Genomic DNA, 25,120 nt, shown 5'->3' on the forward strand with positions numbered 1-25,120 from the left:
CCCTGCACCAACCTGTGCTCTGGGCAGCTCCCAGCCCTGGGCAGGGGCAGCGTTTGTCCGTGAGACCCCACCACCACCACCTCCCCCCCCAGCAGTTCCAAGCCCTTCCCTCCCCTCCGTGTGCCCCTGTGGCTGCTCTGTCCCTTTAAAAGGACTCCAGGCGTGGCTGTGGGACCGTTATCCCAGCCCAGCCGGACAAGGGACCGGACAGTCCTGGACAGCCCTGGACAACCGGCGCCAGCCCCACTGGCACACCGTGGACCGCAGCCTCCGCAGGTACTGGGGCGCTGGGGGGCTCTGGGGATTTATGGGGACAAGGGATGGGGAACGTGCTGGTCTTGCTCTAGTTGATGTCCTTGGACCCATCCCTGGGGAGGGAATTCTAGGCACAGCGGATGCCTGGGGACACTTGTGACAGGGCTGAGCTGGGCTGGCACCGCCCGGCCACCCTCCCCTGAGTGGGGACATCATGGTGCATTCAGGAATGGCAGGAGGATGGAGAGCTGGAGGGGTCGTGTTGCCACTGGGGCCTGACCTTGCAGGCACGGCGTCCCCCCAGCGCTGACCCCGCTCCCACAGCGCGGCCATGGGCGAGTGGGGCTTCCTGAGCTCGCTGCTGGACGCCGTGCAGGAGCACTCGCCCATGGTGGGCCGCTTCTGGCTGGTGGTGATGCTCCTCTTCCGCATCCTGGTCCTGGCCACGGTGGGCAGCGACGTCTTCGAGGACGAGCAGGAGGAGTTCGTGTGTAACACGCAGCAGCCGGGCTGCAAACCCGTGTGCTACGACGCCGCCTTCCCCATCTCCCACTATCGCTTCCTCGTCTTCCACGTCGTGGTGCTCTCGGCGCCCGCCGCCCTCTTCGTCATCTTCGCCGTGCACCAGGCGGCCAAGCCGGGGCGCGGGGGGGCCCCCGGCCAGCGCGCCCGCCGCCTGCAGCCCTTCTACGTGGGCAGCGTGGTGGCCCGGATCGCCGCCGAGCTGGGCTTCCTGCTGGGCCAGGCGCTGCTCTACGGCTTCAGGGTGCAGCCGCTCTTCGTGTGCCACCGCCGGCCCTGCCCGCACCGCGTCGACTGCTTCGTGTCCCGCCCCACCGAGAAAACCGTCTTCATCCACTTCTACTTCGTGGTGGGGCTGGTCTCGGCGCTGCTCAGCCTGGCCGAGCTCGCCCACCTCCTGCGCAAGGGCCCCCCGGCGTGGGCTGGCTGCTGCCCCCGGCCACAGGAGCGGGGCCCGGCGCCCGGGCAGCCGGCGGGGGCTGCGGAGGAGCCGTGCTGTCCCCCCCCACGGGGGGACCTCACCGTGTAACCGGCCCTGGGTTGCCACTGCTGCCACGAACTGTGGCTGTTCTTAGCCTGGCCGTGCCAGGCCGTGCCGGGCCATGCCCCAGTGCCCCCAGTGCCCCCCGGTTCCTGTTATGGGCGGTGGATGGGCCTCTCTCGGCAGCTGCTGGAAAAAAAATATGGACAAAAGGAAGACAAACAGGTCCCATCCCTGTGCAGTGGCAGGGATGTCCCTTCCCACCCTGCCAGGGCTGTCCCCACACTCCATGCTGGGGGTGTCACAAATGCTCTTGGGCTGGCCCTGGGCATTGGGAGAAACAACTGTGGCATCAGGACTGGGAATGGAAGAGCTATTGGGATGCTGGAGGTATCCCAAAGGGTTCTGCCCCAGCCCAGCCTCTGGGGATGGCCAGAGCCAGGAGGGCAGATGGGGGGTCTTGGGGTACCCTCCTGCAGCAAACAACCCTCCCTCCAGCAGGAGTGCCACAGCCTGACCATCTCCCCACCCCTGCAGCCCAACCTCCCCCAGTACCCCACAACAAGAACGAGCCAGGCACTAGAATAAATAAACTTTATTCTGGAGCCAGCCCCCACCCCATCCCCCCTCCCCCCCATCCTCCCCGTGCCGGCAGGGCCGGGCCCCCCCTCCCCACGAGGCCGGGGCTGGCACCGCCACGTGCCCCCCCACAGCCCCCTCCCCGCCTGGGGGGGCCGGGGCAGGGCCCGCCCGGTGCCTCCCGACTCTAAATCCACTAAAATCTCAACAACAACAAAAAAAAAAAATTTAATAATAATAAACCGTGTGCCCCCCCCCGCCCCTCCCCCGGCAGCGCCCGCCGTGCCCCCTCCACCTGCACAGGCCTAAAAACCCCTCCAAACTTTTACAAAGGTTTTAAAACGTATTTATAGATATTTATAGATATTTATATATATATACTTTGCTTTCTTTTCTCTTTTAAATGACTCTGCTTCCTCGGCGTGCGGGGCTGGCCGGGGTGTCCCCCGCCCCCACGGACGGCCGGGGCGGGGCGGGGGGCGGGGGGAGAAGTGGCTCGGTGGTCGCGATCCCGTGGGTGCTGGTGCTGGTGGGGCCGGGGCGTCCCCGGGGCCGCGGCCGAAGGTCCCCGCGCCCCTGAAATGTGACTCAACCAACGCGCTGGGCCCGGGGCTGGGGGCGCTCCCCGCGGGGGCCGCTCCGGCGGGGGGGGGGCTGCCGAGGAGTCCGCCCCGTGGGGGGGCTGCAGCCGGGCCGGAGCGCGGGGCCCTCCCCGCCGTGTCCGGCCGTGCCGGGCTCTGTCCTGGTGCGCGCCGGGCGCGGGTCACGGCGAGTGCGTGGCCGGGCTGCTGCGGTTGGAGCTGGGCGAGAGGCTGGGGCTGCAGCTGCCCGGGGGGGGCCCCAGGCTGCCCCCGCGGGGGCCGCCCGCCTGTCCCCCCAGCGTGTCCATGCCCTCCGAGTTCTCCAGCATCTCCTGGATGAGCGGCGGCATCGAGCCCGGGATCTCCATCTTCAGCGTGATCACCCGCTCGGCGCCTGCGGGAGGGTTCGGGGTCAGCAGGGTGCCACCGGCACCCCCAAAGTGGCACCCCCAAAAACTGGCGCTCCCAAACCAGCACCCCAAAAATGGCGCCCTAAAAACTGGCACCCCCAAAAACCAGGGCCCTTGAAACTGGCACCCCAAAAATGGCACCCCCAAAACCCCACCCTGAAATTGGCGCCACTTCCGAAGTGGCACCCAAAAGCTGTCACACCCAAACTGGCACCCAAAAAACTGGGACGCCCAAAACCGACACCCTCAAACTGGCACCCCTCATCTGCACTGGTCCCTGAGTGCCAGGGACAACGGTCCCTCCCCAGCATCCCTGGAAGGTGCAGTGTTGGGGGTGTCCCCTTATTCTTTGTCCCCTCCAGAGGATGCTGAGTGACCCAAGCCCACCAACATCCCTGGGATGCTCCCTGGGATCCAGAGCCACAGGAGTGGCCACCCCCTCCTCAGCCTCACCCTTGGCGCTGATGCTGCGCAGGTCCGTGATCTTCATGAGCATCTTGGGGAACATGTGGGGCTTGTTGGGCCTCCTCTTCCTCACGTAGATCTTCAGCGCCTCCAGCAGTGGCTCCTGCAGCTTGTCCACCTTGTCGGGCTGCTCCAGGTCCTGGCGGTCTGAGGAGTGGGCACACAGGGGTTAGAATGCAGGGCAGCACATCCTGGCATCCCCCCTCGCCCCCCGACTCAGCCCAGCTCCTGTGGGGTCACCATTTGGGCTCCATATGGGGTCTCCTCGCTCAGCCATTGGGGAAGGACAGCCCAGGGGACACGGGGGGCGCCGGGCAGGGACCCGTCCCTGCACCCCCAGCCCAGCACCCACCTCCGCAGATGAGGCAGATGGCACTGAGCAGCCCCGTCTCGGCATCGTCCATCTCCAGCGGCAGCAGCTGGTTGGCGAAGGCGAAGACCAGGTCGGTGAGGGGCCCGAACCCCGCGTTGTGCATCTGCGTGCGGTTCAGCGTCAGCCCGTCCGAGAAGGTCATGGTGTCCTGCTCCGGCGTGTAGCGCGTGCAGATCCGCAGGATCTGGGGGGGCGAGGTCGGGGGGGGCTCAGCCTGGTGTCCCCTCCCCGTCCCCTCCCTGTCCCTGTCCCTGTCCCCGCGCTCACCAGGATGTCGAGGCAGGCGGCTTTGAGGAGGGTGATCTGGTCAGCGATGGTGAGCGTGGTGAAGCCAGGGAGCTGCTTGGCGAACTCCACCGTCTTGATGATGCACTTGGTGGACAATTCGCTGAACTTGTCCCACAGGTCGATGTCCAGGGACACCCGCTGCTCCGAGCTGTTGTTCTGCAGCGGGAGGTGGGGGGTGAGGGCACGGAGGGGGTGCCGCCCGCCCCAGCCCCCCCAGCCCCTCTGGGACCCCCCGACACTCACCGTAGTGTATTTGCCGAGCTGGCAGAGCGCGGGGAAGGTCTCCTGGTGGGCTTTGCGCACCTTCTCGATGAGCTCCTCCACCTCAGGGGTGATGATGTAGCTCTCTGAGCACTCCGGCTTGGGCACGTCCTTCTTCTTCTTATTCCGGTCATTGCGGACGGCTGTGGGGACAGCAGGGTCAGGGTCACCTGTCCCCAAAGCCACCCAGCCCCTGCCCAGGATGGGGGGGGCTCAGCCCCACCACACTCTGTCCCCTCAAGGCAGGATGGGGACCTGCCACCAGCAATGGGCACAGCCATGGTGACAAGTGGCCAGTGGAGTCACCAGACCCAAAGATTCCTTAAAACAACCCCCAAGTCATTAGGAGCAATTAGGGGTGACCCTGTACCCCTGGGGGGTGCCCACCCCCCTCACCATGGGGTCTGTGCTCAGCTCTGCTCTGTTAAGCCAACAGAGCGGAGAAGGACCTCAGGGACAGAAATGACAGCTGAGCCATCACGCTGGGTGAGGGGCCCATGGAGGGGACCCCGGGGATGGCAGCTGGGGAGGGGGGAGCAGCTGGGAGCAGCCCTGGCCCCAAGGGGCTCAGCCTCTGTGGGCTGGGGGGGCCAGGACCCCCTGTAGGTGCAGGGGGAGCCCCTGGGATGCTGACCCCCCCCCTGCAGTGCCCAGCTCCCCCAGCCTCTGCCAGCCCCTCCCGGGGGTCCCGGGCCCCCAGGGGCCAGCAGATGGGGCAGGACTCGGGGAGGCAGCTGCGCCACTGCAGCCCAGGCCCCCGGGCACCCACCACGGGGGCACAGCCGGGCACCATGACAACTGCCAGCAGAGCCAGGAGGCCTCATCGGCATCATTTATCTCTGACACTATCAATCACGCGTTGCCCGGGCAACTGCCGAGCTGTGACACAATCCCAGGGGGTCCCCATCCACCCCCAGGGCCTCGCTGGGCACACGGTGGGGGCTGCTGGGATGGCCCATCACACCCAGAGCCCCCCAACTGGGGCACCAGGCAGGGTGTCCCCAACATCGCCCCCTCACTGACCCCATCCCCATCCCCGATTCCATCCCTGTCCCCGTCCCTATCCATACTCACACTCCTTGGACATTCCGACTTCGAAGCACTTCTGGAGCCGGCAGTACTGGCACCGGTTGCGCGTCACCTTGTTGATGATGCAGTTCTTGTCCCGGTGGCACGTGTACACCATGTTCTTCTGGATGCTGCGGCGGAAGAAGCCCTGGGGACCCCAAACGCCCCGGTCAGCGCCCAGCATGGGGACCCCGGGCACCCCAGGGAGCCCGGGGAGCTGTGGGGACTGTGGGGACAGGGAGGACAGCAGCAGCACTCACCTTGCAGCCCTCGCAGGCGCTCACCCCGTAGTGGTACCCCGAGGACTTGTCCTGGCACACAAAGCAGGGCTTGTAGATGCGGGGCAGGGGCGGGGGCGAGGGGGGGCTGGGCACGATCTCCTCCGAGCTGGTGCTCTGCGTCTCCACCGCTGTGAGGAAACGGGTGGCAATCAGGGCACGGAGCCCCCTCCAGGCAGGGACCCCCCACCCCGCACCCCAGGGCTATCCCCAGGCTCTGGGGGTCCCGGCAGCCCCGGCCCCGCGCTGCCCACCCCGGCCCCGGCGCCAGGTCGAGCGGGGCCAGCGGGGAGAGGACGCGAGCTGGGAAGATGCAACGTGACATTTCCAGGTCACGGAGACGATGTGGAATTCAGGCAGACAAAAAAAAAAAAAAAGGAAAAAAAAGCAAAGAAAAGGACTGGGATCCCAGGAGCCCCCTGTCTGGGCGGCGCTGCCGGTGGATGGGGGGACAGAGGGGTGCAGGGCTGGCACGGGGGGGCATCAGTGCCACACACCCCCTCACACATGTGGCCACATGTACAGTGTGACCCCCCCTACAGCAAAAACATGGCCCCCAGGAGGGGATGGGCATGGTGGCACCCAGCTGACATCCCACAGTCCCCTGGCAGAGGACATCCCTGAGGGCAGCCCCTGGTCACCATGTGTTGCAATGGCCCTGTGAGCATGGGGGACACAGCCAGTGCCCCCTGCACCCCAAAACCTCGTGGGACATTCCTGTCCCCTCTTCCTGCACCTCAAAACCTTGTGGGCTGTACTTGTTCCCCCTCCTGCACCCCAAAACCTGGTTAGGATGTGCCTGTTCCCCCTGCTGCACCCCAAAACCTCGTGGGACATTCCTACTCCCTTCCTGCACCCAAAAACTTTGTGGGATGACCCAGCTCCCTCCTGCCCCCACAGGAACACCCCTGTCCTCCAGGATTCCCTGGGAGGTGCCTGAACCCCCCAGGCCAAGCCCCATTCCCCATCCCTGTGCACCCCCAGCACTGGGGGGGTCTCAGCACCATCAGGGTGCACTCCCAGCACTTGGGGGGTTCAGCACAGTCGGGGTGCAGCCCCTGACACTGGAGGGGTCTCAGCACAGTCGGGGTGCCCCCCCAGTACGAGGCACAGCCAGGCAGGGGTTAAAGAGCTCCCCGGCTGCTCCGGGATGTTTGCGAATGTTTTTCTGCAGCGGAGCCAAGCGAACCAGTCAAACAGGATATTAAAGGCCGGGCCCGGCGGGGGAGCCCGGCCCCCCCCCCCGCTCTGCCGGCCCCTGCACCCCAAAAAGGGCCCCACGGCCGCCCGAGTCCCCCCAGGGCCGGGGAGCTGCCAGGAGGCCCAGCCAGGGACACCCATCCCGGAGGAGGAGTCCCAGCGGGGTGGGGGACCCGGGGGGGTGATGGGTGAGAGGTGGGGGTCCCCAGCGGGGCTGTGCCAACAGCCCCTCACCAAAGGCCAGGGATGCCGATGGGGCCAGGGAGGAGACAACGGGACAAAGCCACCCCTGGCACTTGTCCCCAGGCTCCAGCAGGGATGGGCGAGCGTGTGGGGTGTGACAGGAGTTTGCAAGGCACGAGGGGACCGTGAGGGATGGGATATGTGGGCACGGAGGAGCGTGAGTGTGCGGGGTGAGGTACGAGTGTGTGGGGTGGGATTCGAGTGTGTGGGGTGGGATTCGAGTGTGTGGGGTGGGATATGAGTGTGCAGGGCGGGAGGGGGTGTGCGGGGTGGGACACGGGCGCGGGGGCGAGCGCGCCGGGCAGAGCTCCCGGGCGGCGCTGAATAAATCACCGCTGCCACTCGAGGGAGCGGAGCCATTAAAGTGACTGAGCGAACGTCGTCTATAATTTATCGCCTCTTTATATAATTTAAGAACTTCCTCGTGGAGAGCTGCACTCACAAAACGCGGATTTGACAAGATTTTGATGTGCTCGGTGCAGAGGGGGGAGGGGACCCGGCTCCCCCCGCGTCCCTGCGCTGGCGGAGCTGCGCCAGCACCCCGGGAATCCCCTGCCACCCCCGGCACCGGCAAAGGGACTGCGGTGCCACCGCGGAGGGGACACGGACACAGGCGCAGCCGCCAGCCTGGCCAGCTCCTCGGGAGCCGTTCATGCTGGCATCGGGCCTGGGTGCCCTTCGCGCCCTGGGGAGGACACGGAGCAGCACCCAAAGGTGCTGAGCGGGCAGGATGGGTGCAAACCTCCCCCGCTCCCGCGGGGCTCGGTGAGGGGGTGCAGCTGGGGACACGGGGGACCTCAACGCCCAGGCTCGCCCCCTCCCCCAGCCCGCTCCCCCCGCAGCAGGGGGGACCCCGGCATCCCCCCCGGCCGCGGCAGCGGAGCGCGGCTCCAGCTGCAGACCAGATGCTGCGGCTCCACCGGATCCCGGGTGAACGCGCCGCCCCCGCCCGCGGCCCCGCCGGCTGCTTCCTGCCCGCGCCGGGGGACCCCGGGGCACCCCGACACCCGCACCCCCGCCCTGGCGTGGGAAAGCGCCCGCGGGGACACCCCGCGTGCCAGCGCCCGCGGGGACACCCGGCCCGGGCCGCCGCCACCCCCGCCAGCACCCGGCCATGGCTCCGGGACAGACCGTGGCAGGCGGAGCGGGGGGACGGGGGCAAAGCCCACCCGGGGGTCGCAGCGGGGGTCACCGGGGGTCCCCACGGGCCCGGTGCGGCGGCAGTGCCGTGCCAGGGATCACAGGCCCCACAGGAGGGTGGGCGCCCACCCAGAGCTTCCCTGCGGATGAGGATCCCACGTGCCCCAGATTCCTGCGCCTCTGCAGGAGAAGGGGGAGGGAAGAGGGTCCCGGGAGCCCCGAGCCATGGGGTGCCCTAGTGTGTGGGGGAGTCTGGTCCTGCCCATGTCCACCGGTCACTGCCTGGTCCCCAGGGGCCATCCTGCCCAGAACCCGGGCTCTGGCCCCCACCAGCACCAGGGTCTGGCCTCCCCAAACCCCAGACACACCCATCTGTGACCCACAGCTCCTGCGAGGCCATGTGAGGCCACCCCGTGCCCAGCAGGGTGGTGCCACGCACAACCCAACCCCCCATACCCTCTCAAAACCCCCACAGCACCCCAAAATCCTCCCTGCAGCACACAGCCCCCCACAGGCAGGGGGTGCCCACTGCTCCGGTGGGCTCCCACAAGCCCCTCCGCTGCCCTCGGGGGTTGCCTCGTGCCTCAATTTCCCTGGTCGTGGTGTGGCCCCTGCCCTGCTGGGGAGGGTGGGTGGGCTCCCCGTGCCCTCCGGGGCAGCTCTGGCCCCTGTGCCAGCACGACGATGTCCCGCCGGGCAGGGCAGGGCAGGGCCGCGCCGGGCCAGCTGCCAGCGCCGCGGGGCCAGCGGGCACAGCCACAGCCGCCTCTGGGGAAACTGAGGCACGGCACGGCCCCGACAGCAGCGAGCCCCGCCGCTGGCTGGCACCCCCGGGGTTGGGGAGACACGGCACCTCGTGTGACGTCGGGCACGGGGCACCCTGCCAGGGAGTCCCGCCAGCGCCCGCCGCCCACGCGCCCGCCGGGTCACGGTCACCGTGACCAGGGCCCCGAGGTGCCCTGGCCTGGGCAGGGGACCCACGTCCACCCAGTACTGCGCCCCACGGGGGGGGTCCGGACTAGGGGGGGGGCACAAAGGGGGCACAACAGCCCCCAGCTACCCTGCTCAGGACAGTCGGAGCCAAGGGGTGCACTGGAGCTAAGGGGTGGCACTGGAGCCCTGGACCCCCCTGCCCGCCCTGCCTGCGCGGGGGCTCGGAGGCAGCCCCCGCCTTTACAGAGGCAGCGGGAGCCCCCGCGTGTCCCCAGCGCAGACAAAGGCCCTTCGGCCGCGCTCGGTGCCAGCGCAAAGGTCGAGCGGCCCCGAGACAATGGGGGGAGTGAGAAGGGGGGGGGGCCACGGCCACGCACCCCCCGGGCAGCACCAGCCACGGGCACCCCACGATGGGCCTCCCACGATGGACCCCCCCGCCCTTGTCGGGGTGAAAGTTCCACGGAGCAGGACTTTCTTTCCCCAGGCCATCGTGGTGGCCCCTGAGTGCCAGCACAGCGGCTGCCCACTGCGGGGCCGCGGGACCCCTCCAGCCCCCCCCAAACCCCACTCGCCCCCTGCACCGTGAGCACAAAGCACAGCAGGGCCCCACAGACCCCCTTTTGGGGGGAGTCCCCAGGCTGGTCGGCACTTGGGGTGCGCTGCCCGTGTCCCCCCGCTGCCCACCCTGGTCCAGCAGTGTCCCCACGCTCCCCGTGCCCCCCCTCTGCACAGAGCACGGGATAGGGGGGACCAACGGGGGTCACCCGGCCGTGACCCCTCAGCGGCAACAAGACTGGCCGGGCCCCACACCCAGAACCCTCCGGCCCAGGGGGACCCCCGGATCCCCGGCAGGGTGGGGAGGCCAGGCTGGGGCTCCCCCTCGCCTGAGCAGCAGCGGCGGCTCCGTCTGTAGTTAATTGGATTTTCCCGGAGCCTTTATCAGGAGGGAACGAAATTCCCGGCGGAGACGGCGCTGCCCGGACCCCGCTGTGGGAAGCGAGGGCGAGAGGCGACCCCCCGGGCCCCCCTCACCGGACTCGGCCTGGGTGTCCCGACTCCCCCCGAAATGAGAACGAGGGTGTTTACGGAGCCCGGCGGCATCTGCGCAAGGAGCGGGTGGGGAGGGGGCCGAGGGGGGACTGAACCCCGCACCCCCCTAAGACCAGCACCCAACTCAGCCCCCCGCCGGCGGCCAAGCCCCCCGCACCCAGCCCCGCACCCCGCACCCAGCCCCGCAGTCCCGTCCCCCCCCCCCCCGGGTTTCGGGGCCGCTCCCCCCAGCCCGATGCGGCGGTGAGGGGCCCGCCCGCCCCCGGCGCGCAGGTACCTACAGCGGCCGGAGCTGCTCCAGGGCGGGGGGCGGCGGGGGGGGCAGCCCCGGGGGCCCGGCCCGTAGAAATCCATGCGGAGGAAGGGGCCGGGGGGCAGCCCCGCCACCGCCGCGCCCTCGTACATGGCCCCGGGGCGGCGGGGGCGGCTCCCCCGGCCGGGGCGGCCCCGGGCGGTCAGTGCCCCCCCCCGCGCCCCCGGGGCGCCCCGCGCCGCGCGTCCATCGCCCCGCGGAGCGGCCCCGCCGCTCGCTCCGCGCCCGGGCGGCGGGAGGAGGAGGAGAGGGAGGAGGAGGAGGAGGAGAGGGAGGAGGAGGACGAGGAGGAGGAGGCGGGGGGAGGGGAGGAAGGCGCAGCCCCGCCGGCTCTGCGGCTCCGCCAGCCCCGGTCCCTCCCGGCACCCGCCGCCTCCCCGCGCTTAACCCGCTCCGCGCCGAGGGGCCGCCCCGGCACCCGCACGGGAGGGGACACGGACATGGGACACGGACACGCGGGGGGGGCGCAGGGGCGGGAACACGGACGTGCAGAGGGGCCCGGACATGCGGTGGGGGCCCGGACGCACGGGGGTGACGGACACGCGTGGGGACGCGGGGAGGGGACACGGACACGGACACGCGGGGTGAAAGGGACACACAGGGAGACACGGACACGCAGGGGAGAAGTGGACACACGGAGGGGGCACGGACACGCAGGAGGAAAGGGACGCGCAGGGGGACACGGACACGAGGGGTCAGCGCCACGGGGGAGGGGGACGGGGAGGGGCTCACGGTGGGGCTGGAGGGGGGTCGGGGGCTGCCCGATGGAGCAGGGCGGGGGATGGGGGTCCCGGGGGGGTCCCGGGGGCTGCCCGGCAGCCGCGGCTCATTTGCCTAATGGGATGCGGGTGAACTGCGGGTGAACCCGTGGGAAGGGCTCACCTCGGCCTGACCCCCGGCCCCCCCCGAGGGGTGGTGTGTGTCTGTGTACATGCGTGTGCATGTGTGTTCATGCATGTTCTCGCTGCGTGACGCGTGTTTGCATCGCCACTGCAGTGGGGCCACGTGTGCTCCCGCTACACGGGTGCACGGGGAGGTGCGTGTGCACGCACAGCCTGTGCACACACATGTGTGCCAACCTCCTGCACATACATGTACGTGTGTGTGACACCTTGTCCCACCGAGCACAGGAGCAGCTGAGCCTGTGAACACACACACACACACGTGTGTGTGTGTGCACATCCCGCTGTCTCTGCATGTGTTGCATGACCCACGCAGGACAGAGCACCACGTGCCACCACTGCCCACCACGCTGGCCCTGCACACAGGGCCCTGCTGGAGGTGACACCCCGAACCCAGGGACCCCCAAGTGGTGGCAGTGCTGCCCGCACAGAGCAGGGACAGTCACGCGCCAAGGACAGGCCCCGGGGGTGCCACTTCCCGCCGCAGCGGTGGCAGTGGTGACCCCCCCCCGCTCCATGGCGGGCACACGGCCTCTGCCACGCCACAGATCCCACACTGTCCAGCCCAGGGGTGCCCTCGGAGGGAAAGGAGCCCCTCTGAACCTCCACAGGCCATGGGCAGGAGGAGCACACGCATGTGCACGGATGGACACGGGTGGGAGGATGTGGGCGCTGCCACACACACCGGCCCTGCAGGGGGACATGTGGCAGGCTGGGAGTGTGCATGGATGTGTGTGTGTGCGTGGGCACACCAGTGAGCACACACGTGGCATTGTATGCACAAACACTCACCCATGACAGTGCACACACGTTCCTGATGCCGTGTGAGGCTGCATGTGTGCGTGTGTGTGGCTGTGCACATGTGTGGCTGTACATGCACGTGTGTCCATGTGTGCATAGCTGTGCATGCATGTGTGTGTGTGTGTCCATGTGTCCATGTGTGTATGGTTGTGTCCATGTGTGTGTGGCTGCGCACACATGTCCGTGTGCCCGTGTGTGTGTCCATGTGTCCGTGTGTGTCCGTGTCTGTATGTCCTTGTGTCCGTGCCTGTACGTCTGTGTGTGCGTGTGTCCGTGTGTCCGTGTCTGTATGTCCGTGTGTGCATGTGTGTGCCCATGTGTCCATGTGTGTGTCTCTGTATGTCCATGTGTGTGTGTCTATGTGTGTGTCCGTGTCTGTATGGCCATGTGTGCGTGTGTGTCTCTGTGTGTCTGTGTCTGTATGTCCGTGTGTCCGTGTCTGTATGTCCCTGTGTGCATGTGTCTCTGTGTGTCGGTGTGTGTCCCCGTGTCTGTACGTCCATGTGTCCGTGTGTGTGTCCGTGTCTGTATGTCCATGTGTCCGTGTGTGTGTCCGTGTCTGTCTGCCCGTGTGTGTGCGTGCGGGGCCGCGCAGCGCGGCAGCGCCTGTTTAAATAATAATGGCAAGTCGGGCTTTGCTTAGCCAGCAGGTTTCGAACAAAAGCCCAGCGCTGCTCCAACTTCCTGCAGCGAACATGACAAATGTCTGCTCTGACTCATTTACCAGCGCTGGAAAGAATGTGGCTGCGACGGAGGGGACGGCAGAGGGGACGGAGGGGACGGCGGAGGGGACGCGGGCGGTGGCACCGCGCCCGGGCCGTGCCCGCACACCGGCGGCCGCCCCGACGGGCAGCGCTTCCCGACCCGCATCGCTTCCTGCACCGCTTCCCACATCCCGTCCCGCATCCCCTCCAGTCCCGCGTCGGCGGCAACAGGAAGAAACAGAGATTAAAAAAAAAAAAAAACCCAAACCTTAATTCCAGAGCCAAGAGGAACTGGGCGAGGGGACACCCCGCACGCAGCCCCGCGGTGTGAGGGGAACGGGGACACCCCGCCCCGAGCTGCATCCCACCAGCGGCCTGGACACCAAAACGGGCCCCCACCAGCAGCACCCCCAGCCCCACATCCTCCTAGTCCCGCTCCCAGGACGATGCTCCGAGGGGACACAAGATGCCCCCAAAAGCATGATGGAAACACGCCTACAGCCCATGGGGACCCCACAGGGACCCCGCTGTGCCTGGAGAGGGTGGCTTTGGGAGGGCAGGGTCACACCCCCACAGACAGGGATGCCCGGGACCCCCACACAACCCCCCCCAGCCCAGTCCTGGGGTATGGGGTGTTGGCCACGGCCCCTTCCCCCATCGCCATGCCGGCACCTCGGGGCCCCGCAGCCCCCCCAGCCCCCCGCAGCCCCCCTCTCACTCGCCCACTTCAAAAGACCCCATTTATCCCCTTCAGCCGCTTTTGAGCCCGGCGAATTCCCGGCTGGAGCAGGCGGCTCCCCCCGGCCCCTGACAGTGATAGAGAACCTCCGCCTAATGGGCTTTCCCAGGCCGGGGGCCCAGTGCCTCATCAATCTTCCGGGGGCAGGGATGGGGGGGCCGGGGGTCCCCAGCACCGCACCCCACAGGGCTCCCCGGCCCCTGCCCCAAGTGGGGCCCAGCAGCCCCACGGCCCCCGCCACCCGCGGCCCCCGGCCTTCAGGGAACACGTTTTGCTCATTAATTTTTAAAAATTAATTAATTACGGGGCGCTGCGGGGGAGCGGCTGCGGCGCAGAGGAAACCGGAGCCAGCGGGTAGGGTGACAGGCCAGCCCAGGCGTGGGGCCCCCCGTCCCGGCAGCCCGGAGTGGGGCTGGGGGGGGCCCGGCTGCAGCGGGGGCTGGGCTTGGGTCCTACTTCCCACAGCCTGGGAACCAGGGCAAGGGAGGGTCCGAGGGGGTGGCTGCATAGGGAGCCCCTCATGGCCCCCCAAGATCCCCCACGGGCCAGCACTGGACAAGGGGAGGGGACTCCCAGGGACAGCCAGGTGACACTGAGCCCCCAGGGACAGGGATGAGGGCACAGGCACAGCCCTGCCACTGCCACATGCACTGACACGCATGTACACACCTGGCATGGGAACCTGAGTGACGCTACGCTGTGTGTGGCATTAACACACGGGCACAGCGGGCACTGACACACACACACGTGACACAGGCGTGCACACCCCACACAGCCCCAGCTGTGCACACACAGGCACAGCAGGCACTCACACACACACGTGACACAGGCGTGCACACCCCACACAGCTCCAGCTGTGCACACACGCACACCAGCACTGCCGGCAGCACACGGTGCCACAGACACACAGCTCCACGCACACACACCCACCCCACAGCGGGCACACACGGGCACACGCATGCACACCCGTCAGGTGAGCACACATGTGCCCACGTGCAGCTCCCAGCCCACCAGATCCCTGTCTCTGGGTACACTCTGAGGTGCCCAGTCGAACCTCGGGGGGGATCTGCGCTTCCAGCACGGCCCAGTCAGATGGGCCCCGGGGCCGTGCAGCTGCAGCACATCTGGCGAGGGTGGGCCGGTGGTGGGGCTGGACATGTGTGAGGAGGGGGTGGAGGCACCGGGCCCCCCCGCAGCCCTCCCAGGCGGGACACAGACACCAGCACTTCCCTGCCAGCTGCAGCACCAGGAGCGAGAGTAGCGGCACTGCGGGACACCCCCAATACTGCAGGACCTACACAAACATGTCATTGGCCAGGCTGTGTGGGTGCTACAGGGGGGGCAGACACAGTGCCCCCACCCTCTACACCCCCTCAGGACACCAGGCACCCAGTGGAGGACAAAGGGAAACTGAGGCATGGTTCGCCCATCAGCCCCAGGGCACCCTCCAGCCCTGCCCGCAGCCCTGTCCCCAGTGTCAGGGAAGGGGGGGACACAGGAGGCCCCCCCAGCCTGTTCCCACACGCTGGGAATGGCCCCAGAGCCAGCGCGGGGGAGTGGCCCCACCCGTCGACACCCAGTCGCTGAACTGGTCCCACTGGGTCCCACCGCCGCCGGGGCGGCTCCGGCGGGGGACAGCACCCAGGGCTGGCCCTGCCCGGACCTGCACCGGCCCCTGGGGCCAAGGACGGGCCGGGGGGGGGCCCCGCCACACCCCGACCCACAGGGTTCTCCCCGACAGCGGGTGCCGCGGGGCACTCAATGCCACATGGCTTGGGAACAGGCACGGGCACCCACTCACTGTGGGGCTGCGGTGGGAAGGGTCCAGCAGCCACCCCACGGCACCCAAGGGAGTGTCCGAGGAAACTGAGGCACTCTGAGGGGTGCTGGTTCAGGGGGACCCCGGGTGGGAGCCCACCTCCAGCGGCTCCCAGCTGCCGGCACAGCGGGTGGTGATTACCAGGGCCGTGATGGACGACCCTGTCACGGGGAAATGGAATCGGGAGCAGCCGCGATGATGATTGCCTTCATCACCTTCATCGCCTCCCCCATGGCGGCCCCCGGCGAACAAAGAGCCACCGCGGGGACACAGCACCCACTGAGCCCCCCGGCACCCAGCATGGCCTCGGTGGGGCCGGGGACACCCTGACCAGGGCCTGCGGGGCCGTTAATAACTGGGGTGTAACACAGCCACTAACGAAGGTGGCCGTGCCACCACAATTAATGACACACACCCCGGCGGGGCCACTGCCCGTTCCCCGCCTCGGCTTCCCCAGCAGCACTGACGGGAACACACGGGGAGAAGCACCCAGAGTTTGTGTCACAGAGCTGGTGCACCCCAAACACAGATCCCCAGGGGTGTGGCTGGGAGACCCCCCCCTCATCAGTGCCACTGCCCCAGGACAGGTCACGGACCAGTGCTGGAGCAGCAGCCTGGGATAGGTACCCACAGCCCACGCTGGGGACAGACCCTGGCACAGAGGGGTCCCCACACGCCCTCCCAGCCCTGGGGGCTCCACCAACTTCCCCCGGGCCGCAATACTCACTGGCAGGTGAGGGGGTGCTGTATCCACTGACAGGGAGCTGGTGCTGGATGCCGGCCAAGGTGCTGGGGGGCGAGAGCCCCCCCAGCATGTGCGGGAAGAAGAAGGCGTAGGGGGGCACAGGGTAGCCATTGAGGTGCCCCCCGCCCGGCGTGGGGCAGGAGCTGCTGTTGCTGGCCATGGCAGGGGTCTCCAGCGCGGGGGGGCTCTCAGGCGGGGGGCGAGCAGAGCATGGGGCCCGCGGGTGCCCCGCTGCCGGGCTGGCCTCGCTGGTGACGCTGGTCCTGCGGCGCTGCGGGGGGAGCAGAGAGGGGGGTTAGCAGAGGGGCTGGGACCCCCGAGCCCCACCCCGCGGGGACACCCACCATCCGTGCCTCAGTTCCTCCGGCCCCCCCGGGTCCACATCCCCTCCCGGCCCCAGGAGGGCGCAGCCGGCCGGGGCCAGGGCTCCCCGCGGGATTAACGCCGATCCCTCCGATTAACGACACCGGGACGGCGGCACCGGCAGGCGCAGCTCGCTAATCCCGGCTTAGCGGCGAGGGGGGGACGAGGGGACGGTGTGGGGACGGCCTGGGGACACTGTGGCCCCACAGGGCACCCCCTCTGGCCAGCGACCACACCGCGGTCCCAAACCTGCTCCCCCGGGGCTGGTATAGGAGCCGGGGCACAGAGGGGGTCCCAGGTGGCAGCACCCCCTGCCCCAGCCTGGGGGGCTGCGAGGCAGCTGGGGGCAGGGGGGGGACACGGGCACAGCGGGGTCCCCTGAGGACAGCGGCTCTGCTCCAGCCTGGCTCTGCCGTCACGGCCACACACCCGCCCGGGCTCCGCTCCCCCCACGCCTGCACCGAGCATGAGGGGGCTCAGCCACCCGGCCTCGGGCAGGAGGGGGTTCAGCCCCCCAGGACAGCACCGGGGGGCTCAGCCCGGCCACCCCTCGCAGGGTTGGGTTCTGCCCGTCGCGGAGCAGCCCCCGCCCCGTGCCATGTGCCAGGCTGTGCCGTGTGCCGGCAGCTCCCACGCCAGGCCCGTGGGCACGGACCCCTCGGCCCAGGCCGGTCGGGGGGTGGTGAGGAGGGGGGCGCGGGGCTTTCACAATCCCGGGCTGGTTGTTTATTTAAGCGCTGGCGCGGGGCCCGGCGGGGGCTGTTTATTTGCCGAGAGCGCTGGCTCCCGGCCCCGCGGAGGCGGAAAAGGATCCAGAGGAACAAGGCTGGGCCGCCCGGCGAGGCGCTGGGGAGGGGCCGGGATGGGCATGGCCCTGCCCGCCCCCCCAGCACCCAGCTGGGTGCACCCACTGGAGGCAGGACCCCCATTCTCCCAGCTCACACCAGCACCCACTGTCCTAGTGCTGCCCTCCACCCATGGGGAGCACCCACGAGGAAACCCACGGTCCAGCCATCCCCGGGGAGGGCATCCAGCAGTGGCTGGGTGGGGGTCACATTCTCCCCAGCCCAGGTTGTCCCAGTGCACGCGGGATTCCCATGGGCATCACCAGGCACGGTGCCGGATGCCGGGTCAGCATCTGCCCAGGGACAGCCCTCACGTGGGGTCCCCCCAGGGCAGTGCAGGGATCCTGGCCTGCGGTGTGGGGGGCTGCCCCCGGCCCCCCCAGCCAGGCCATGGCCCCCAAGTCATGCTGGCCGAGGGGAGCCCAGGGAGGGAGGCGCGGGAAGAACTGTTTATGTTTGCCGGTGCCAAGTGCTCGCCGGGCACTGCGCCAGCCGTGCCGGGGCCCAATTACTCAACCCACTCCGGCCCCCCCGCACGCTGCCGGCCTGGGACCAAGCGAGGCCAATGCCACCAGGCTGGCCACTGTGCACCCCAACCAGCCAGAGGCCCCCCCGCCCCTTCCCAATGCTCCACAGGACCAGCAGTGGCCAGGAGAGTCCAGGGATCCGGGCTGGTCCTGCTCCCGTGGGTCCTGGTGGGCAGGAGGAGCTGTCACCCATGGGAGCTCCCACGGGACCATGTGCCGGCACTGCCCCCGGCACACGGTTGCTCCCCAACTGGGGTGTCCCAGGCGTCACAAATGCTGGTCCTGGGTGCTCCAAACGCAGGTCCTGGGTGTCCTGGCCAAGCTGTGCTCCCAGAGCCCCCCAGAGCCGGGGAGCAGGGGCTGCACAGCCCCTCGGTGGGGCCCACGCTCACCCGCCCCGACGCCTTTTCCTCCAGTCCCTGCAGGAGCTGGACGGTGCCCGGAGCTTCCTGGAATCCAGAGTCTCGTTCCAGCCCCGTGGAAAACGCTGCCACGGGGCCCGGGCCAAATCCAGCCACGAGGAACCTCCCGCCCAGGCCGGGGGTGGCTCCCGGGAGCGGACGGACGGACGGATGGACACGCAGACCGGAGCCATTCCCAGGGCTGGTAGCAACGCAGCCAGGGGGGGCACAGCCTGGGGAGGACATGGCCAGGGGACATGGTTGGAGGAGCCACCATCCCCCCGTGACCCCAAAGAGGGCACGAAGCCCACTGTGCACACCCAGACAGGCCATGAAGCCCTGGCACAGCCCCTAAAGTGACCCCTTCCAAAAAGGCAGCCCCTCACAGTGACCTCCGGGGACCCGCCAGACTGGGTTCAGTGCCCACAGCCCCACTGTGCTCCCCCCCCTCTGGCACAGCCAATGCCAACCACAGAGGGACAGGGATGGCACCACGACACCCCCTCCTCATGACCACCCCAGCCAGCTGCACCCTGTCCCACCCAGGGGTTCCCCCAGCCCCCGGTGCAGGCAGCACCCCCAGCCCTGGTGCCCACGTCACACCCGCAAACCCAGCCAGGCTTCCTGCCGGGGCACACGGCGATGGCAGCGGATGTGACACACCGGTGAACGGGGGTACCGCCCTGGCCCCCCCGGCAGAGGGGGGCAAGTGGGGCTGGGGGGTGCTCGGGGGTGCTTGGCAGGGCAGTGGGCAGCAACCCAGCCCTTCCTGTCACGCCGGCGGGCACCGCGCTCCCAACCGCAGCTTCCCCTTGCCACTCTCGATTCCCAGGCAGACAGGTTTCAGTTCAGCCCTGGCCCAGTTGCTACAACCCCCTGTCACCCCAGAGCCTGTCACTCTGCTCCCCTGTCACCCCAGAGCCTGTCACCCCGTTGACCTGCCACTTCATTCCCCAGTCCCTTGCCCCTGGTGCCACCACAGTGTCCACCACCCCAGCATCCTGCACTCCCCAAATCTGGCAGGGGCTGCTGCCCATGTCGCCCGTCCTCACCGGGACAGGCGACAGGGACCTCCCAGTGCCGGCTGCCCCCAGGGCGTGTGGGCAGAGGCAAGAGTGCCGTGCTGGGCTGGGGGGGCACGGGGTGGCAGCCCTGGGGCAGGGCAGGAAGAGCCCAGGGAGCCGCTGCGGTCGCAGCCTGCGGTTTCCTCGCTGCCGGCAGAGCCAGCCCGGGGTGGCCTCGCACGCGAGGCCAAGGGCCTGGCTGGACCTGCTGCCCCCCCAGCCACCACCGGCCCCCCCGGGCCAGCCAGCACTGTGCACGTGGGGTGAGGTGCCCCCCTGGCAGGGCCGCTGAGTGAGACCCCCTCCCCGTATCCCCAAAGCTCTCAACCGTGAGTCACCGTCACGTTTCTCACGTCCCCGGGCAGGCGTGAATCATGCCCAGCCTGCGGCACGGCCAGAGCCAGCGGCACACACTCGGCCAGGCAGCGTGTGCCGGAGTCAGGGCTGCTGGGACCGGGAACCTGGGAGTGCTGGGGCCAGTGCAGACCCCAGGACCTGCATCCCACTGCTCCCCAGGGGCAGTGGCACATCCAGGGGCTCACTCAGCCCCACCACAGGGCCCTGGGTAGCACCGGTGACACCCTGCAGGCCAGTCACCACCCACGATGGGCCACTGCCACTCCCCGAGCATGGACACAGGACCAGGGACCCCACGCTGGCCCACAGGGACAGTGTCCATGCTGGCCTCCCACCCCATGGGGGCACATAGGCACCCCAAGGTGTGGCTGCAGGCCCCATGCCATGGGTCCTCGCCCCGGCACCCCACATCCCGCTGCTGCCGGGAGCCACACGCTGAAATTCCACCTGTCGCGGTCGGGCCGACTCCGGTTACGCCAGGAACGCGCCGCTCCGGTTACACCTCCCGCACCCACCGCCAGACGCGCCATTCTTCTGTGGGAACAGGTGCCCCAGCCCCCGCCACGGCCCCCGGGATGGCCATGGCTGTGCCAGGCCACCACTGGCACAGCTCGGGCCTGGTTGTGCCATGGGTGCTGCAGGAGGTGCAGGTCAGTCCCAAAGGTCCAGTGGCATCCGGGCCGGTGCCACCCACCAGCCCCTCACACCATTGGGTGGCCCTGCAGTACCCTGGGGACCCTCACTCACACCCACCACAGCCTGCCCGTGAGGGGACACCCCCAGGCCCAGCCCAATCCCCACCCTGCATCCAAACCCTCAGGAGGAGCGCAGGGATCTGCAGGCCCAGGGGTCCCAGGGTGCCCTATCCCAGGGGGTCCTGGGATGTCCCATCCCGGTTCCCTGCGGGCTCTCGGGAAGTAGGGGGATGGTGTCCTGGCAGCCGCCCGCGGCAGCCCCGGTTGTTTTTAGCCGAGGCTGCGGCGGCAGCCGGCGCCCTGGGAATGGCGTGCCGGGAACAGCGCGGCCCCAGACAGCCCTCGCTGGCTCGGCGACAGCCGGCAGACAAGTGCAGCTGGCACGGGGCCGCTCGGGACACAGCGCGGGGGACCCGGCAGGCAGGCGGCCGCGCGACACCCCCGGACACCGGGATTTGGTGGCACTGTGCCCCCGGCCTGGGCAGGATCCCGGGAGCCGGGACCTGGAGTACCTGGGGGGGCCAAACCGCCCTGTGCCGCAGCCACCACAACCCACCGCGTCGCGCCCGGGCCGGCTGTGGGCAGGAGCGCGGTCGTGTGCCACCGCCACGTCCCCTCGCCATGTCCCCTGTCACAGCCTGGCAGTCGGGGCTCAGTGGGGACAGCGGAGGCCACGGCGGGCGCACGCGGCCCCTCGCCGGGCCCTGCCACGAGCCACCCCCCGCTAAGCCGCCTCCAGCCGCAGGGAGATTAACCCATTTTCCGTAATCAGCACATGTGTCACCGCAGATATGATCGCACCCCCCGCGCCCGCCGCAGCCCCCCCTGGGGCTGGCACTACCAGGGGGCCCTGTGGCACAGGGTGCCCCATGGCATGGGGCACCTCAGCTCTCCAGGCACGCACCACAGAGGACACACAGCCCTGACAGCCCTGACGCGTTGCAGCAGCACCCCAAAGAGGGTTGGGGGACCCCAGAGCACAGCCATCCCCTCGGCAGCAGTGCTGGCATCGGCACTGGGTATCGCCAGGACGGTGGCTCAGGGCACGGTGGCTCAGGGCACGCATGGCCGGCGCAGCTGAGTGTGGCACGTTGTCACGCCAGAACCTCCTGGATATAAATAGATGCAGAGCGGCAGGATGGTGAATCCCAGCGCCGCAGGGCAGGCAGTGGCGGTGGCACGGGCCGTCCCCAGGCTCTGTGGCCACGGGGACAGAGCGCAGGGACACAGCAGGTGTGTGAGGACAGCTGGGCATCCCTGTGGGATGGGGCAGCCACAGGCACCGGGCACTGCTGGATGGAGCACAGGGCACTGCCCTGCTCCTGCCACCCCGCCGGCGGTGGCCGTGTCACCGCGTCACCTGGGGGGGCTGCGAGCGGTGGGTGAAGGGGTCGGACACCCACCGGGGCACCCGCGGGCATCCCCGGAGCGGGCACCCACGGGAGCAGGCACATCCCGCGCCGCAGCAAGGTCACCCCCAAGGGCAGGGTGGGGGCCCACGGGTGACATATGGCCCGGGAGCGGTGGCCGCGAGGCCGCTAAGCCACCGAGCCGTCACCCGCTAATCCCGGCGCGGGGCCGGCGGCGGGTTCCGCACCCGGAGCCTCCAGCCGGTGCCTGCCCAGCACCCCAGGGTGAGGGGCACGGGCGTGAGGAACCCCTGTATCGCCTCAGCACCCGCCGCGCTGCGGGGTGGCCCCGCCACCAACGGGGTCAAAGGTCAGAGGCACAGATTTGGGGGGCAGGCGCATAGATTTGGCTCTGCCCCGGCCCCCCCGCGGCCCGGGGCGCTGCTGCCCGTGCCCACGGGGGTCCCCCCCGCTGAGCTCCCCGAGGGCAGCACCCCCCACCCTCCCACACCCCGCGGGGGCTCCGCCGCCCCCGGGGCGGCCCCGGGGCAGCTGCCGCGGCGGGAGAGGCGGCGGCGGGCGGTCCCCCCCCCGGGCCCCGTCGCCCCCCGCCCGGCTCCCCTGGGCCCCCCCGACCCCCCCGCCCGCCGCCGCCCTGTCAGCCGCGCAGAGCGATGGCTTCCTCCGCCCGCCGGCCAGGAAACGGCGCAGACGCCGCTCCCGCCCCCCCGGCCCCCGCCGCCCCCCGCACCCCCGGCCCCGCTCCCCCGCCGGGCCCCGGCCCCGCCGCACCCCGAAAAGGGGAAGCGGCCCCGGCCCCCCTCGCCGGGGGAAGGTGGGGGGGGAATGTGGCCGCGCGCCCCGGGGGGGCCCGGTAATCCCAGGGGAGCACCCCCGGCACCGCGCTCCGCGGCCGCCCCCCCGGTCCCCGGTGCGGTGCGGGGCACCGGAGCCCTCGCCGGGGTGGGGGCGCAGCGAGGCCGCTCGGGAGCGCCCCGGCGGTCGGTACAGGGAGGGGGGACTCCGGCGCCCCCGAGCCCGGGGTAGGAGCGGAGGGGCAAAGCCACAATCCAGAACCGGCTGCGGCTCCGGTGCTCCCGGCAGCCCCAGCCCAGCGGGGTCCCTGCCCCCCCCCCGCGGGAACCCCGGGATCCCCCGGATCCCCCGTTACCGGAGGGGGATCCCCAGAGGCGGTACCGGAGTCGCACCAAGACCCTCCCTCCCCACCGCCCCACGGGTGGCTCCGGGGCCCCTCATTACCTGCTCACGGGAGGGTCCAACACCGAAATCCTTAAACCCGGCGAGCTCCCGGCGGTGGCTGCATGGCGGCGGCGGCGACGGCACCGGGAAGCGGCGGGGCGGGGGGGGGGGATGGCTGGAGGGGGGGGTTCGCTCCGGCTTAGAGGGGTGAGGGAGGGGTGGGGTGGGGGCTCCCGGGGGGGTTCACCGAGCGGCGGCCGCGGCCATTGCGAGTCATGTGCTCGCGGGGAAACTTTACCCGGGGCTGGGCCGGGCGGGGCGGCGGCGGCGGCAGCGGCGGCGGCGGCGGCGGCGGTGGAGGGAGGGGGGGGGAGCGGCGGGGGGACACGCCCCTTCCCCGCCGGGCCCGCCCCCGGCCCGCCCCACCAGCCAATGGGACGCCGTGTTGGGCGGGGCGTGGGCGGGGCCTGGCGCCGCTTTGTAACTCTTTGAAGTCTCCAGAAAGCGGAAGGGGAGAAAGTGGGTGCGCGCGCCGCGCGGGAGGGGGGGGCTCTTAAAGGGGCCGCGCACCCCAAGCTGGGTGCCCCTCTTCCCCCCACAAATACAGGAGGAAGTGGTCTGACAACACCACCCCGCCCCCCATCCCACTGACCCCTCCCCTGCCTCTGGACATCGTGGTCACCCCTCAGGGTGAAGGATTGCAGCACCAACATGAGGGAATACACGGGAGGATGGGTGCTCCCTGGGGTGTGAGGAAGAGGGGTGAGAGGGATGGGGGGAGTAGGGATGGAGAGTCCCTCAGCTGGCCCCTCCTCAGGCTCAGAGGGGAAGGGTTGGAGAGCACCTGTGGGTGTGTAGAGGGTCTGTATCCAGAGAAGGAGTCCCTGGTGGTCTGTCTGTCCCCAAGAGAGATGGACACGGACACAGACACAGGCTACCCAGCCACCCTTCTGGGAGGCCAGAAGGGACACCGAGAGACCTGCACCCACTGGCACAACCGGGACCCTGTGACACGAGGGGACAAAGGGGCAGGAGCTCCCCTGGGGAGACACCTGTGAAGAGTGTGGGCAGCCTTAGCACACAACCTGGGGGGTGGGGTCCCGCTACCCCCACACTGCCCAGGACCCCTGAGTGCCTGTCAGGCCCTGCAGCCCCCATGCAGGAGGGTGGTGCCCACTGGGACACTGAACACCATCCTGTGCCTCAGTTTCCCCCGTGTGCTCAGCAGGGCCAGGTGGGACCCCCTGAATCGGGATCAGCCAGGTCGGGGCACCCCCAACGCAGCACGGCCCCATCCCCACACGCTGAGGCCGCGGCGCCGGCGTGTGCTCAGCCCAGAGGAATGTGCCAAATCACTCCCAGATGTGCTCGGCGGCCGCTCCGACCCCCCCCACGCCCCCACTGGGTACCCCTGAGCGCCCCACGGGGGGCTGAGCCCATCACCAGTCAGGTCCCACCCTGCCACGGGGCCCAGGCCAAGCCCGTGCCGCGGCGTCGTGGTGCCGAGGCCCAGCCGTGCCCCAGGATGGGCAGGAGGGCGGCGAGTGCCAGGGCGCGGCCAGAGGTGGCACAAGGACAGGGTGGCTGCGTCCCCGGTCCCGCCGAGGTCCCACGGCCCTTGCCCGGTGCAGGCCCGGTGGTGGCGCGGCGGGGTCGTGTGGGGTCCTGCCCCGCACCCCCGGCCCCGGTGCCAGGCGGGAGCAGCCGAGCGGAAAGGGGCTGTCAGATGGAATCTGGGTGCCGGCGGTGACGGCGCGGCGGGAGGCGGCCGTGCCCGCCACGTGGCCGCTTATGTAAGGAGAGTGCAAGGGAGGACAGCGAGGCAGCCGGGGCACCAGGGACACCGCCGAGGGGACACCGGGCCCCCACCGCGCACACGGGCGGCTGCGCGGCCGGACACGCGCCCGCGGGGCTGCCCACGGCACAGCTGGGCACTGCCCGGCCCCATGGGCACGGCACGTGTGTGTGCGGGGCTGGGGGACACGGGCACACGTGTGCAGGGTGAGGGGACAGGATGGCACCCGCCTCTCCACGCAGCCGCTGCCCCGGTGTCCCGGGGTGTCCCCTTGCTGCTGTGGCACTGCCAGCCCGCGGTGACGGAGGGCCCCGGCGGGAGCTCCAGCACCCACGCGCTTGGATCCGGCTGCGCCATTGATTTTTCATCCACTG

The 25,120-nt window shown here is 69.7% G+C and overlaps 2 protein-coding genes across 3 annotated transcripts; one reads left to right on the top strand and one right to left on the bottom strand.

Moving 5' to 3' along the window:
• Positions 1–586: 586 nt before the first annotated feature.
• GJD3 (gap junction protein delta 3) lies at positions 587–1,306 on the top strand. The gene has a single exon (XM_032711421.1). The coding sequence runs from the start codon at positions 587–589 to the stop codon at positions 1,304–1,306; it is 720 nt and encodes a 239-aa protein (XP_032567312.1).
• Positions 1,307–1,929: 623 nt separating this feature from the next.
• RARA (retinoic acid receptor alpha) lies at positions 1,930–23,109 on the bottom strand. 2 transcript variants are annotated; one of them, XM_032711506.1, is made up of 9 exons: positions 23,012–23,109; positions 16,133–16,421; positions 5,544–5,692; positions 5,290–5,431; positions 4,198–4,358; positions 3,934–4,110; positions 3,646–3,850; positions 3,282–3,440; positions 1,930–2,812 (listed from the first exon to the last, which is right to left on the bottom strand). In XM_032711506.1, exons 2-9 carry the CDS (start codon positions 16,308–16,310, stop codon positions 2,601–2,603), a joined length of 1,383 nt encoding a protein of 460 aa, XP_032567397.1. In that variant the 5' UTR covers positions 16,311–16,421; positions 23,012–23,109; the 3' UTR covers positions 1,930–2,600. The 2 variants fall into 2 exon arrangements, with proteins under 2 accessions (XP_032567397.1, XP_032567398.1); XM_032711507.1 differs by lacking the exons at positions 16,133–16,421; positions 23,012–23,109 and adding an exon at positions 10,409–10,532.
• Between the last annotated feature and the right edge of the window lie 2,011 nt (positions 23,110–25,120).

The sequence above is a fragment of the Chiroxiphia lanceolata genome, chromosome 26, assembly GCF_009829145.1.
Source record: "Chiroxiphia lanceolata isolate bChiLan1 chromosome 26, bChiLan1.pri, whole genome shotgun sequence".
Classification (NCBI taxonomy): Eukaryota; Metazoa; Chordata; class Aves; order Passeriformes; family Pipridae; genus Chiroxiphia; species Chiroxiphia lanceolata.